This window comes from Prosopis cineraria, unplaced genomic scaffold (assembly GCF_029017545.1).
Source record: "Prosopis cineraria cultivar Desert tree isolate PC_DT_omini unplaced genomic scaffold, ASM2901754v1 PC14, whole genome shotgun sequence".
In the NCBI taxonomy this organism is placed as follows: Eukaryota; Viridiplantae; Streptophyta; class Magnoliopsida; order Fabales; family Fabaceae; genus Prosopis; species Prosopis cineraria.
The window spans coordinates 31,024,891-31,038,598 of NW_026555345.1; the positions used below are offsets into that span (position 1 = coordinate 31,024,891).

Below are 13,708 nucleotides of genomic sequence, written 5' to 3' on the forward strand. Positions count from 1 at the left end.
AACGAACTTGAGATCAAATTGGATCATAGATCAAATTTACATACTTATATACAAGGTTATTTAAGCATGCAAGCCAAGGTTAAGTATCTTTTGACCACACACACACACACACACATATTTATTACATGCCACCCTATTACATATTATAATGCACAACTTGTTCTGCAAAACTCTAAACTCTATACAATACATCACAGTATGTATTTAGCTAACACATTAATATTAATATTAGGAATTAAATAATAAATATTAAATTGAACATAGTATCATTCTTTTTCTTTAAGACAATCATGTAGTATTATTGAACAACATGCAGTTTGCAGTGCTAGTTAAAATGCTGCAAGCAACTAGAAAAAGCAATAGAATTACTCATCGATTGAAAAGACCACACCATCGTTCTTGATGAAGTTGTGTGTTGTATGATCAATCACCTATATGAACAGAACCCAGAGTTAGGCCTTACAAATGACTTGCGAAACAATCAATGTGGGAGCAACTCTCGCAAAGAAAAATCATATTTTAATACATGTTGCAGTTCTGTTCCATTTCCATCCAAAATTTTAACGCCTAACATAACATAATAGTATGCTGACTTAAACATTATTTATTATTTGGCTCTATTAACTCGCAAGTTCAGTTGAGCATCCAAATTATCAAACTACTACACCAGAAATTAAATATTGGAAATAGATGGATGGAGTGGAAACATTACAGGCACTGAGATGATTGAATGATTAGATTGAAATAGAATGATGTGCAAGAGACCAAATGGAAAGTCTACCTCTATGTTTGGAGCCAAAATAAGGTCTTCCTCCTCACTAAATAGAGAGGAAAAATAAAGATACATCTATTTTGACACCTCACTTTTGTGCAACTGTAAAGAATATTGATTAAAGGAGGCCCCAAAAAAAAAACAAAAACAAAAAGGCTGTGATTGTGGCAGAAAGAGTGAACTCACAGAATGGAAGAAGTGGAAGCTCTAAATTTATGTGATAAAATCTAACCGTAGTCTCTGTTTATCTTGGTAAATGACATCACTGAGTTTGAACCTATAACCTCTAGCAAACTGTTAACTCTAAGTCTAATCAGCATCTAATTACTAAAGGGCTAATGACATGTATATAGATAGACGAAAACCAAGTTTTGCAACTGGTTATCTTTCTGCATCAATTGTATTCTCAATTCAATTGAAATTGAACTTAAGCCTTAGAATCAAGTCTCCCATGACATCAAGGGTCCTTTGAAGAACCTTCCACAAGAACTATGACGCATGAGAACCTTCAGATAAAGGAAAGGTGAAAAGGCTCACATTTGTGTTGCTTAGTTCAAGATTGTAAAAGTCCATTGTTTCTGCCTTAAATAGAGGACCAGCATGCCATGTCCCTTGGTTAAGCTTCAGAAATTTGGAACCAGAAACCTTGAAAACCTGGACATCCTCAACAGCAGGAGGCACATACAGATGACCACAGTGTGATGGTACAGCCCTCTGGCTATTGTCGTCCTTGACTTCATTTGAATGAACAATGGATGGCTTAGCTACGCCAAGATACCAAACATGACCGCCAATTGACCCAAGGCACTGGGTCACACTTGCATGGTGTGTAATCATAGAAAACCCTAGAGGACGATCTTCAAGATGCATAATGTAGAACCTGTCAACATACAGGATTGGATCATAATCAAATTCAAATGCATGCCATGTTAGAAGAAAAGCAGCACCAAATATTCCTTCAATCGGCCTCCAAAAGATGCTCCAAGAAGTGAATGAATGGATTTGTGCAAAAAGTCGATTGAAGTTTAGAAATTTGACTATTCCTGCTTAATTTGTCGAGTAGATTATTTTTAGAGACAGATTTGTCATTAAGGTTTTGTCTTCCAACTAACTAAATTACTAGTCTTAAATTTGTTAGACCAGATTGTTAACACCAACTTTATCTCTGCAGTTTGTTAGCCCAGATTAAGCAGCAATGCGATCAAGCCATCTTAGTGATAATAGTACTAAATCAAATAGCAGTTAAGCATTCACTTGTTGATCAAGACAAATAGGACCAGCAAATTTAGCCATCGGTCATAGCTTAGATAATTCTTTTGGAATCTTTGATCATCCTCCGCGTTTTCAACCATGAAAACAAAATAAACAGCTACTTGACTTGCATACTGACCTAGGCTGACAATATTAGAGAGTTAAATCGTATTGCTGACCGTTTAGCCAAGGGAGGTCATAGCTTAGATAATTCTTTTGAAATCTTTGATCGTCCTCCACCTTTTCAAATTGAGGTGGAGAAAAGGAAAATCTGGCTTTCTTTTCTCATTTGTATTTTCGCTAGAAGCCAAGGGAGTTCATAGATTAGATAATTCTTTCGGAATCTTTGATCATCCTCCGCCTTTTCAAATTGAAGTGGAGAAAAGGATAATCTGGTTTTCTTTCCTTGCCTTTGTTTAATGATAGTTATTCAGTTTTCATTCAAAGAAAAAAAAAATGTTGCGATTTCTTAGACAACGGACTCCAAGTTTCTTCCCCACTACCAGCTTAAAAAAGGATCCATCCACAATTATCAAGTGAGTCGAAATCGAAATCCTCAGAACTGCAAACCATGTACAAGAATCTACTCAGATGTAATACCGTTCAACAAGAAATCAATTGAACTCATAGAAGAAAATGAATCGGAAAAAAAAAAATCAGGGAGGGAGGGAGAGCAGAATCTAAAAGTTGCTTCGCGCATAACAGATGAACAACACACTCATATGAAAGGAAGGTTGTTAGGGACCTGGGAGTTCCGCGGCTCAGGTCTAACTGAGCGTCATGAGGACCGAACTCGTCGCCATCCGGTGAAGCCTCGATGACCTGACCGTAGTCTTTGAACGATGAGGGAGTCGCATCGATCGGCCTCAGCTTCACCACAGTCGGCGTCTTGCACTTCGATTCGTCGGAGGCGTCCATGCCGGGGCAGCAGATCCCCAGAGCGCCCCGAGTCAAAGACTATGGATTTCATGGAGGATATATAGAGTCCGCTGTTGGATTTGTGATAGGGTAAACGTGGCGGTCATGAATCACGATGAGATCAAAGCGATATCAGACATGCCACTGGCATCCGCTGTAATTTATCAATTTTCATATTATTATCTTTTTAGTTTTATGAGTCGAAAAGTCATTGTCAGTCCTCATTGCATAAAATAGCTAATCCAATAACATTCAAGTCAACGCGAAATTGCAATTAGAGTGGACTTGAAACAGAACTTCTATGGATGTATCAAAAAAAGTGAACTGCTATAGGCACTCCAGAATATTGATTTGAAAGAAATGAAAGGATTAATATCTGTACAGCAGTGAAGAAAGTGAAAGAAATAACGAGCTCTTCCTTTCCGTAGAAAATTTACAAGGCCAAATTGAAATGGATCCCAAACGTGGTTAGCAAACCGCAAATGTACAAAAGAGAAAATATTAGAGAGAGATGCAGCCATGCAGGTGAATCAAAAATTGTGATCCATGTTGATATAGACTCGGGCCGAAAAAATCCCTCTATTATTCAGAAGTGGCCACCTTGGGAGGATGCTCGTTCATAATCCTGGACATGGCCTTTCTAGCCAGCTCGCAGCCAGCAAAATTGAAGGCGCCCAGGGGAGCGACCCAGAAGAACCTGGGCACTGCTCCTTTATATAAGCCTCATGGCGGAGTATGGAGAGGGTAACTGAGGCGTCCGACAGAGACTGACCCCTCGCGGTCATCATTCTCATTTTGATCACATCCAACGGTGTCATCATCACAGCCGTAAAGCCGCCGCATAAAGCCCCCACAGCCAGTGTCTCCCAAGGTTTCAGTTCCCATCCTAAAAATTGCTGCACAGCCTTCAACACCACCATGACACTCCACTCAATCTCACAGATGACGAGAAATAAGAATGCCATCAACCAGTCACAACATTGAGCGGATGATTTCAATTAAAATCCAGAGTTGACCCTAATGATAGAATATATATATATATATATATATGCAGCCAGGTTATATACCATAGTTCAATGCCCACATAAACACACGCATGCTTCCGTCATGCCCCAGTGGTCATGCAATGCTAACACCTTATAAGGGAATTTCTCCAATGGGACACATTTTATCTCCACGAAAATTTGTGCTGCTTGTTACAGTGTATGAATACACGTGTATATGTGGATAAATAGAAGCATATTTCATCAATATATATATATATATATATATGTATAAGAAAAAAAACTGCACAATGCATAGAACTTATGTACCTTTTTGGACTCATCATATAGGCCGGTGCCAGCAACATAAAATGGAATCTCACGACAAAGGGTGGTCACAGTTCCACAAAAGAAACCCCCGAGTCCATCGTGGCGCCACATCCCAACCGTAGCCTCCCCCACATTGTCGAATAGACCGGCCTGCAATTGCTGCTTCAACACCTCACAAGGGATCCGCGCTGCTGTTCCCAAAAATGGGCTGCAGAATGATGATACGGATTGTATCTGCGTAAAATGTTATACTCTTAGTATCATGGATTCAATAAATAGCTTGAAAAATGTTAACTGATATTTTAGAGGACATGGAGCTAAGTAGTTCAGATTAATGAAAACAATTCATTTATTGTTCAGGACAAGGACATCTTAACAACCATCTGGATGCTAAGAATGTGTTTGGATTGGAGTTTACTAAACTGGATCTTCTTCAAAAATGAGATTCCACAACCATGATTCATGTTTGGAAACTTTTATTTGAAAAGTGGTTTACACCATCAATGCAATTCATTTAACGCAGAAGCAGATTTTCTTACTCTGGTGCAAACAGAGAGGTGTTGGAGGGACAAACGTGGTTTAAGATGGGGAAACAATGTCAGACCAAATGAGATTATCTATAAACAAAAATCCTGGTTTTTGGCATCCAAACAAGTTTTTCATCCCTTCAAATGCCACCATACACACTAAGAAAATTTACTTGAGTTCTCCAAAGCCTAAACAATATGAAAGGTGGATGAAAGATATAAAGTAACTTGAGCAGGAATTAACCAGCACATAAATAAAAGGAAATTAGAGGGAAATTAGAGGAATTTTACAATGGACCTGGAAGTTTGGTAATGTCGGAGCAATATTTATTAGCACTAGCTTACTTGCTTCAGATATTCCAGTTCGCAAGCCATGGCTGCAATTATCAAAAGCTATCTTGAGCTTAAAAGAATGATAACACTATCATTGCTGAGTGAAAGGATTGATGAATCTTTCCCCTTCATTTTCTGCTTATATTGCTTCAGAAGTAGGGAAGATGTGGAGAGTATTGAAATAAATATAACCTTGAAAACTGTCCAAGAATTGCTGGGATTGAACCCCTATATAAAACCTGTGCTCCAGCTTGGGGAAGCTTAGAAATGACTTCTAGAAAGGTTAAAGACGATGATGCTAGTACTTGAGTCTAACATCCCAAAAAAGATAATTGCAAGCGTTAGTCGTGTGAAGGATCCAAGAATAGCAGATAAATGAGATGAAGATGATGTTATTAGCAAGAATATACCTTGATGGTGTCAATTGGATGCATTAATGCACAAGACATGACACAAGAAAGGCCCCCTGCCAACGCCGATATTAACACTTTCAACAGGTTTTTCAACCGTCGTGAAACAGGAACTGCAGTACTCCTGAAGAACCATAGCAACAATAGCTTTTAACATAAGCATTGAATCTTAAGCACTAAATTCAACATTTTGCATTCTTTATCATCTTATAGCATAGTTTCATAATTCATGGACTTTTGACTTTGAGTAAGGAGGAGCATATCCTTCCAAGATTATAGAATGCAATCAACACACCTAGGATCATTCAAGATGAATCGAGCAGTTAGTGGAGTAAGGATACTAAGATCATCACCAAACATCTTATCAGCACATTTGAAAACACAATAAAAAAGCTGATGATCGATGTATAAATTTTACCCTGGATCCTCTTGAGGACGATATGGGGGAAGAAGAAGCATAAAACTGCGGAAGTGTCCATGAGAAATAGATCCTTTTGTGTCTACATTCAAAAATCTCATCACAGCCACCGCATTGTCTTCATTTGCTGGCAGGCCAGCATTCTTTAGTGATTCCAATATTTCACTCTTCGTAAGTGTGGTAGACTTGCCTAGACACACAGAATTACATGCACGAAGAATTGGTGGCTCCTTCTGCTCCATCACAGATGAAAAATGCTTCCAACCAAAAGACTTGGAAAACAAGTGACTTTTGGTCCGGGACATAAATTCATGAGCATATCTTGGTGGCAATTTTCTCATTCTCATTGCGACTTTCATGTCTTCCAGAGTTACATGACCATCACCATCTCTATCCAGCTCCTCAAAGAGGCTCCTCCCTGTAAGAACTTGATGATGAAAACAGGGATTAGCATAAATAAGAGCATTCAAGTTGTTCTGCTTCTAGTTGACAGTGCATACCTTCTCCCTTTGTATATTTAAAGAAGTCTTGTCCCGAGGATAGCTTCTTCGCATCAGGATGTTCTTCGAGAAGCTCAATCAATTCTGTCAATGAAATTGAGGAAACAGAAGACTTAATTCGCTCTAAATTTGACAAAAGAATGCCGAGAATGCCAGTAGCAACCTTCTGCGGAGAACTTCTCCCCGTTTCTTCCCTGTTTTCAGCAGTAGCGCTACCATCTCCCTCTTGTTTAGCTGAATGGCTTGCTTTGACTATGTTTCATGGCACTCCACCCACTTTTGCAAATTTCAAATTTCGTAGGAACCTATTTGCATATAGTTGCTGCCTTTCCAAAATACTAGTGATGAATACTTTCAAGTGATTAAAATCAGATGAAGGATGCAGCAGAGTACTCCTCTGACGGTCATTTCCTCGCAATCTTTCACCCAAATTCTCAAGATTCGGAGCCAGGCCATCAGAAATAAAACCTATTAAGCATTCAAATGAAACATGATTTCCCTTCTTTTTCACATCCTTATCCCGAAATATCTCAACAGACTGCCCATTAAATTCTGCTTGCTTCGATTCCCATGAAACATTGGACTTCCAGCAAGAGCATGGAAAATTTTCAGTATCCATTTTCTGGAGTCGATTTTGTCCTGATTCGGAGGGAGTTGGCAGCGACTGTACAGCAAACTGCAAAGAGTTGGTGTGAGGCCCATCCTCCTTAGTCAACGCCCTCTCTTTGGACCCATTTCTTGAATTCTGCAACCCTTTCTTCTTCTCATCTTTAACCTTCTGCCTCACGCCAAAGATCTGAAGCTTGCAACCTTCGGTCACTTGGGCACCACTTACCTTATTCTCAGGTCCCGCCCAGCAATGCTCAAACTTCGCCGCCTGTCGAATGCCCACTCCGAGCGGCGAAAGCAATTCTTTAACAACTTTAACAGAATTAAAGAAAGAATCAAAGGATCGTTCGCAGACATCATTACTGATCAAACGTTTGGAGTCACGGACTGTCCAATCTCTTCGCGCTGTGCTGACAAAGACGAAGTTGCAAAGGTGAAAATCAAATAAACGAATTCAGTTGAAAGAACAGGAGCTACATCACATGATCATTAGGATGCTGTAAAGCCAAGAACTAGATCAGTTTTTCTTGGTCAAACCATACTAGTTTCAAGCTCAGGCAGTTGGATTGTTGGATATTGAGCTTTCAAAAAGAAGAAAAGAATTGAGATTTCTCCCTCCCCCCCTCGTTTCACGTGTGTGTGCGCAAAGGTATCACAAGAATTCGTCCTAACTCAAAGTCCAATTTATAAAAAGAATTGAATTAAGTAACCGTAATTTAATTTTATTAAATGATAACTTAAAAATTAATAGGGTTAAGTTTAATTTATAAGATTAGAAAACTGATTCTATTAGTTTAGTATTAACGTTCTTTTTTTTTTCTTTATGAAAAAAAATAATTTATTTCAATCTAATAAACTCAATTTAAAAATAAATTCGACAAATCTTCATACAATCATTTTCTTAATATCAATTAGATTTGAAGTATTTATTAAAATAATTTAATTATAATTATAATAAATAAATTAATAGGATTAGAGGGGACCTAGTGATCCAGATGTTTAGTCTCTTGTCCCGTCCAACCTAAAAAATTGGTATGATCTTTTCAGCCTTTTTGGTCTTGAAAGATCAATGTCTGTATGGACAAAATAAGACTAGGATCATCTCAGGTTAGACTGGATTAGACAATACTTTTGCACAGCTCTATAAGAGATGTTAAAATATTTCAATGATTTTATTCTTATTATTTTAAAATAGGAAGAGATATTAATTGTACTTTACCAAGTATCATAACATTAATTGTCACATTATTAAAAATAAAATTACTAAATTATTATCCTTTCACATACTTTCAGCAAAATAATTCATTTTTATTGGTATATAAAAATTACTTAAAGACACGTTACTTATATATTGGGAGAAGAGAGTGAATTTTTTGTTGGGTTGGTAAAATCTGCAATATCTCTGTTCTTTTAAGAGCCTTCGTGGAATTATGTTGTGGCATATGAAAGCTCTCGCTGATAGCTGTTGCATGTGACAAAACTAAACATAAAATTCTTCAAAGATTTTTTTTTCTTTTAACAATAAGAGACCTTTGTCTGTGAGTAATACAATGATCCAAATCTCCAAACCCAATGAAATTGTTATATGAATATCATGATGTTTTGGCTAATAAAGAAATTGTGAAATTTTGAGACAGTCCTCTTAACTATCTGCTCTCATTGGTAAAAATATATTTAACAAATTATATCGTATTTAATAAATTATATAAATACATGTAATTAATTCTCAATGGTGAATATTTATCTTTCAATAACCCATTTCATAAAATATTTTTTTAGAGTGATTTGATGTTCTATAAGATGTTTTTAAAAAAAAGAATTTATCAATGAATTTTATTTCAAAATAATTTTCTCATTATTTTATTTTTTAAATACAATTCTTTGGTCCTCTCCCTTGTTAAATATATATGGCTTAATATCATCAAAAACAAGATTTCATACGGTATTAAAGTTAAAGGCACTCGACCAGTGATGAATGCACATGGGGCAAGGGGGGGGTGCTTGCGGACAATTGCAATGCTGCTTTGTTTTTTTATTTTTTTAAATTTTTTTGTAAAAAATGTGAAAATTAGTTTTTTGTACCCATATTTTTGATGGTTTTAAAATTTGCCCCCTATGTTGGTAAGTCTAAATTCGTCACTGCACTCAACGGGGGCAAATTGATATAAAAAGAAATGAAAAATAAAGCTATTGTGTAGACAATATTAGCAGTATTTTGGCAAAAAGGTATGGGGGAATGACATATAGGTCTCAAAGGATTAATTTTATTCTAAATAAATCTCAAGACACTTTCAAATATCAATGAGGTGCTTACGTAATCATTTGCTAATAAAGAAATGAGAAAAGTACCCTATACAAAATCTCGAGATCAAGCACAGTAAGCTCATCAGTACAATGCTTGTGTTGTGCCCTGGCAAAGGGAATGGCAGTGACAGAGAACTCCAGCAACTTTATCGTCACACACTAGAGAATGTTGAGAGGACTGGAGAGCTTGGATTAGGAACCGCGCTCAAGTCGACATTAACGTTGTCAGGCTCGAAGAACACCAAAATCCATCCCTACTTATGAGGTAAAGAGGACACCGTGGGACTAAAAGATGAAATGGGATGTTGTTTTAATTTGATTCTTGAAAATCTATTTATGTGCCTTGCTTCTCTCATTCTTGAAGTTCTAGATGCCCACCACCATCACGTTCATCTATTTTTCCTTCCTTTGCAACTTTTAATTTTTTAGATGATGGTTTGTTTAGTTCATGTACTATAGTTTCCTGTTCGTGAAAAATGTTTACATTTAGATTCAATTTGCAATGAATGGATGAAACTTGAAGTGCTAAGACTTTGATTTGCCCAAGTCAAGTATCCATCTATTCATTTTGTTCTCTATATTTAGTTTGTCCAAGTTAAGTCAAAAAGTAAGTTGTGGGTTCCTTCGAGTGAGTGCAAGTTAAACTTTAAATAATTCATTTAAAGTTGGCTGCGTGTGATTTTTATTATCATGAAAGATCTAATTGTGTTGATTATCTTTTTGCATTGAGAGCTTATGAGGATGTAATTGAATTGGCTCCTTGAGTGAAAAGAGCAAGCAAGATAGGAGGCAAAACTGGTATAAACCCTCAGATAGATCAAATAATGGGAATTTGCTGCATGGAACGAACGAAGATCATGCAGATGAGCATCTCTGTGAAGTAAAGAAATTTCTATTGTAGCTGGTGCTCATCTCTGTGAAGTAAAGAAACTTCTATTGTAGCTGGTTAATCATGAGAGAAATAAAGTTAGAGAACAAGTTCTTGCTTCTACTGTAGCTGTTAACTGATCAAAAAGGGGAGGAAAAAAGTTCAAATGAAGTTTAATGATCGTTATGTTTGTTGTATTTAATCATATTGATTCCTTGTACGAATGTTTCATGTACCAATAAAACTGATATGATCAATAGAGATGCATGAGAGTTTAGATCATGACATTTGCAAGTACAGCTCCCTATTTTGCAACTTTTCATATCGATTTGGTCTGTTTGTGACATGCATTTTTTTCGCTTCCAAAAATTTGTAATTCCTTATTCCAAATTCGGAACTTCAAATTAATGAATTTGCAACTACTTCTCTTATTTTTATTTAGGACCACAAAGCTTAATTATTAAATTTTAAGAGAAGCATGTCATTACTTATTCACTTCTAGGAGTTTGTAATTAACTCTATATTTCAAATTTGCAATTTTGTGTTAAAGAATTTGCAACTTGTTTTCCCATTTTTATTTAAGAACACAAAACTTAATTATTAAAGTTTAAAAGAAGCAAGTAATTATTTGTTCACATGAAAAAATTTGCACCTAGCTATCCCAAATTCGCAACGTCGAATTGAAAAATTTGCAACTGATTTTCTCATTTTTAGTTAGGAACACAAGCAAAATTACTAAACTTTAGAAGAAGCCAGACATTATTTATTCTCTTCTAGAGTTTTGCAACTCTATATCCCAAATTTGCAACTAGTTTTCCTGTTTTTGTTTAAGAACACAAAATCATTTCTATTGTGAAAGAGAAGATTTATTTTGCAACTTGATCTTCCTTAATTTGCAAGTAGCGTTCCCATTTTTAATGAAGGGATTAAAAGTTTAACACATAAGTTTGATATTAGAAATGACATGAACAATTACAACGGCTATTCTTAGATTTGTAACTAACTGCTCATTTGTTTGCAAGTAACGTTGCTATTTTTAATTTGGAATCAATGGTTTGATAGAAGCTTAAGATAACTGATTTGGTCAGTTTCAAGGCTTTGCAACTACCACTCCCTAATTTACAACTTACATTTTTTTAAATTTGCAAGTAGTGTTTAATTTGGAATAAAAAATTTAACAGAAATTCATGAGAAATGATTTAGTCCATTGAAATAGTTACTCCTTTTAATTTGAAACTAAAAGGTTCTATAGTTTGAAAGTAAAGTTCCTATTTTTAACTTAGAATAAAAATTTTAACATCAAAGTTAAAGATGCAAAATTGACTTGGCCAATCCTAAAAATTTACAACAGTTACTCCTTTATTTGCAGCTAAAAGCTCTTTAGTTTGCAAGTAAAGTTATAATTTTTAATTCACAAATAGCTTTTCCATTTTTTATTTGCAACTAAGCATTCCCTTTTTTTATTTACAATGCATGCTACACATCAGAAAGTGCATCTCTTCAAATTGTAAATCCAAAATGAGTAACTTCTCTTTTCTAGTATTGGTCTTTGATTCAGGGCATTGAGATCAGGCCAAGTGCTACTATTTCTTTTATAGAACAAATAAATCACTGAAGAGCCCCTCCATTTCATCGATTTAGAGGATTGAAGCCCTGACAGCCCTAAGTAGTGCACAACAAATGGTGGAATAGGTGGCTGCATCCACCCACTGGGATGACAGAGGAGGAGATGTAAGAGATAAGGGATAAGGTATTTTTAGAAGGGACATATTTAGGTTTTGGAGCATAATTTTTCGAGAGAACATGATAATAGTGGTGCACAATTAGAATTTTTTTTAGAAGGGTAATTGAGTTTTTTTTTTCTTGTTAGTTTTGATCACTGAAGGACTATAGAACTTATGTGAGGTTTTTAATCTCTTGATATTTATCTTGAATAAATTGCTTCCTTTGAGACTTTATTGTCATTGTTGTAAAAGGCATTTATATTTTAGCAATAAAAAAAAAAAAAGCAAAGCTAGAATCATCTTCAAATGAAATTAGGTTGCATTTGGATGGATGAATTTAAGTTGAAAATTTTGATTTGAAATCTCACATTTGAAGTTCATAAATTTTAAATCCTTTATTTAGATAATATAAAAAATTTTAAATTATAATATTAAAATATTTTGTTTGGATTTTAAATAAAATTTCAAATTTCAAATTCTAGATTTAAATTTAAAGGTAACTCGGACAATGTTAGCGGTCTAACCCTAGTCAAAATTTGTGGTCCAGTCCTGATCAAGGGTGGCAACTCGATCTTGGTCAACTCTAGCCATCTAAATCTAGACAACATTAGTAGTCCAGGCGGTAGTCCAGTCCTAGTTGACATTGGTGGTCCAATAAACAACACCTAAGGATTAGCATAGGATAATTACAATAGTCTCAGGGCTATGGATTGGACTTTGGATGATGACGCTTGAACATTCTTTGTTAAAATGGTGTTTGGTGTTGGATGATGAAGGCAAATGAATCAAAGACAGTGACCACAGACTGGTCCTAAAGAGTGGTGACAGCAAACAGACACAGGTTGGATGCAAAACTAGTACTAAACGATGGTAGCAGACCAATATGAAATGATGACATTAAACAGGCATCAAATGATAATGATGATAGCAAACTAGCATCATGTGGTAGAGGAGGGTGGTCCTTGTTAACGACAGCAATCTAATCATAATTGGTACCAGCAATCTAATCCCTATCAAAACAAGCCCTCTCTCAATTAGCATCGATGATCTAGTTCGAGTTAAACTGGTCATTTAGGTCATCCTGTCTTGATTGATGCCTGCTTTCCTTAACAGTCCTGTCTTGATTGGCTCTAGACATTTGGTCTAGGTTGTTACTGGTGATGTAACATCTCAATTTAAATTAATAAAAATTAAAAAGAATATTTAAAAGTAATTAAATAAATTAGAAGATGATCATTAGGGATGACTTAATATAAAATTTTAGGTTAAGATGTTTTGGAATAGAAACAAATAATAATAATATAATTATAATGATAATAAGAGAGAAAAGAAAAGAGAAATATAAATTACAAAAAAAAAAAGAAAAGTAAAAACTTGAAACGGTGGCAGAAGCATTTCTTAAGAAGAAGAAGAAGAAGAAGAAAGGAAAGTGATGTGGGACCCACACTTTTAAATAAATTCACCACCTATGACCCACAACTTGTCTTCCCCTGCGTATTCTCCTTCTTCTTTGTTCTCTAATTCCAGCAACGCTATGCGAGGGAGAGGCTGAGCGATTTTTGAAGGTAATGCTCTATAATAGGATATTTTGAATGAAATTTTAAACTTTTTAAAATTATATAAGTATTTTAAATATTCTTTTAGTCAAGCAGTCTCTTTAACTTTTAATTTTTTTTACAGTGAAAAACTTAAGGTTTGGTATATTTTGAATTTATGAGTATTTCAATTAATTATTTGTTTTTAGTAGGGCTAATGATCTTA

General features: G+C 35.4%; 2 protein-coding genes across 2 annotated transcripts; both read right to left on the reverse strand.

Moving 5' to 3' along the window:
* Positions 1-141: 141 nt before the first annotated feature.
* LOC129292144 (uncharacterized) lies at positions 142-2,992 on the reverse strand. The gene is made up of 3 exons (XM_054929675.1): positions 2,769-2,992; positions 1,310-1,652; positions 142-431 (listed from the first exon to the last, which is right to left on the reverse strand). Exons 1-3 carry the CDS (start codon positions 2,939-2,941, stop codon positions 366-368), a joined length of 582 nt encoding a protein of 193 aa, XP_054785650.1. The 5' UTR covers positions 2,942-2,992; the 3' UTR covers positions 142-365.
* A 257-nt stretch (positions 2,993-3,249) lies between these two features.
* LOC129292141 (uncharacterized) lies at positions 3,250-6,301 on the reverse strand. The gene is given in 7 exon segments (XM_054929672.1): positions 3,250-3,663; positions 3,666-3,846; positions 4,255-4,488; positions 5,080-5,158; positions 5,307-5,425; positions 5,525-5,648; positions 5,943-6,301. Coding segments are annotated over 7 exon segments (1,236 nt in total). The 3' UTR covers positions 3,250-3,523.
* Positions 6,302-13,708: the final 7,407 nt, after the last annotated feature.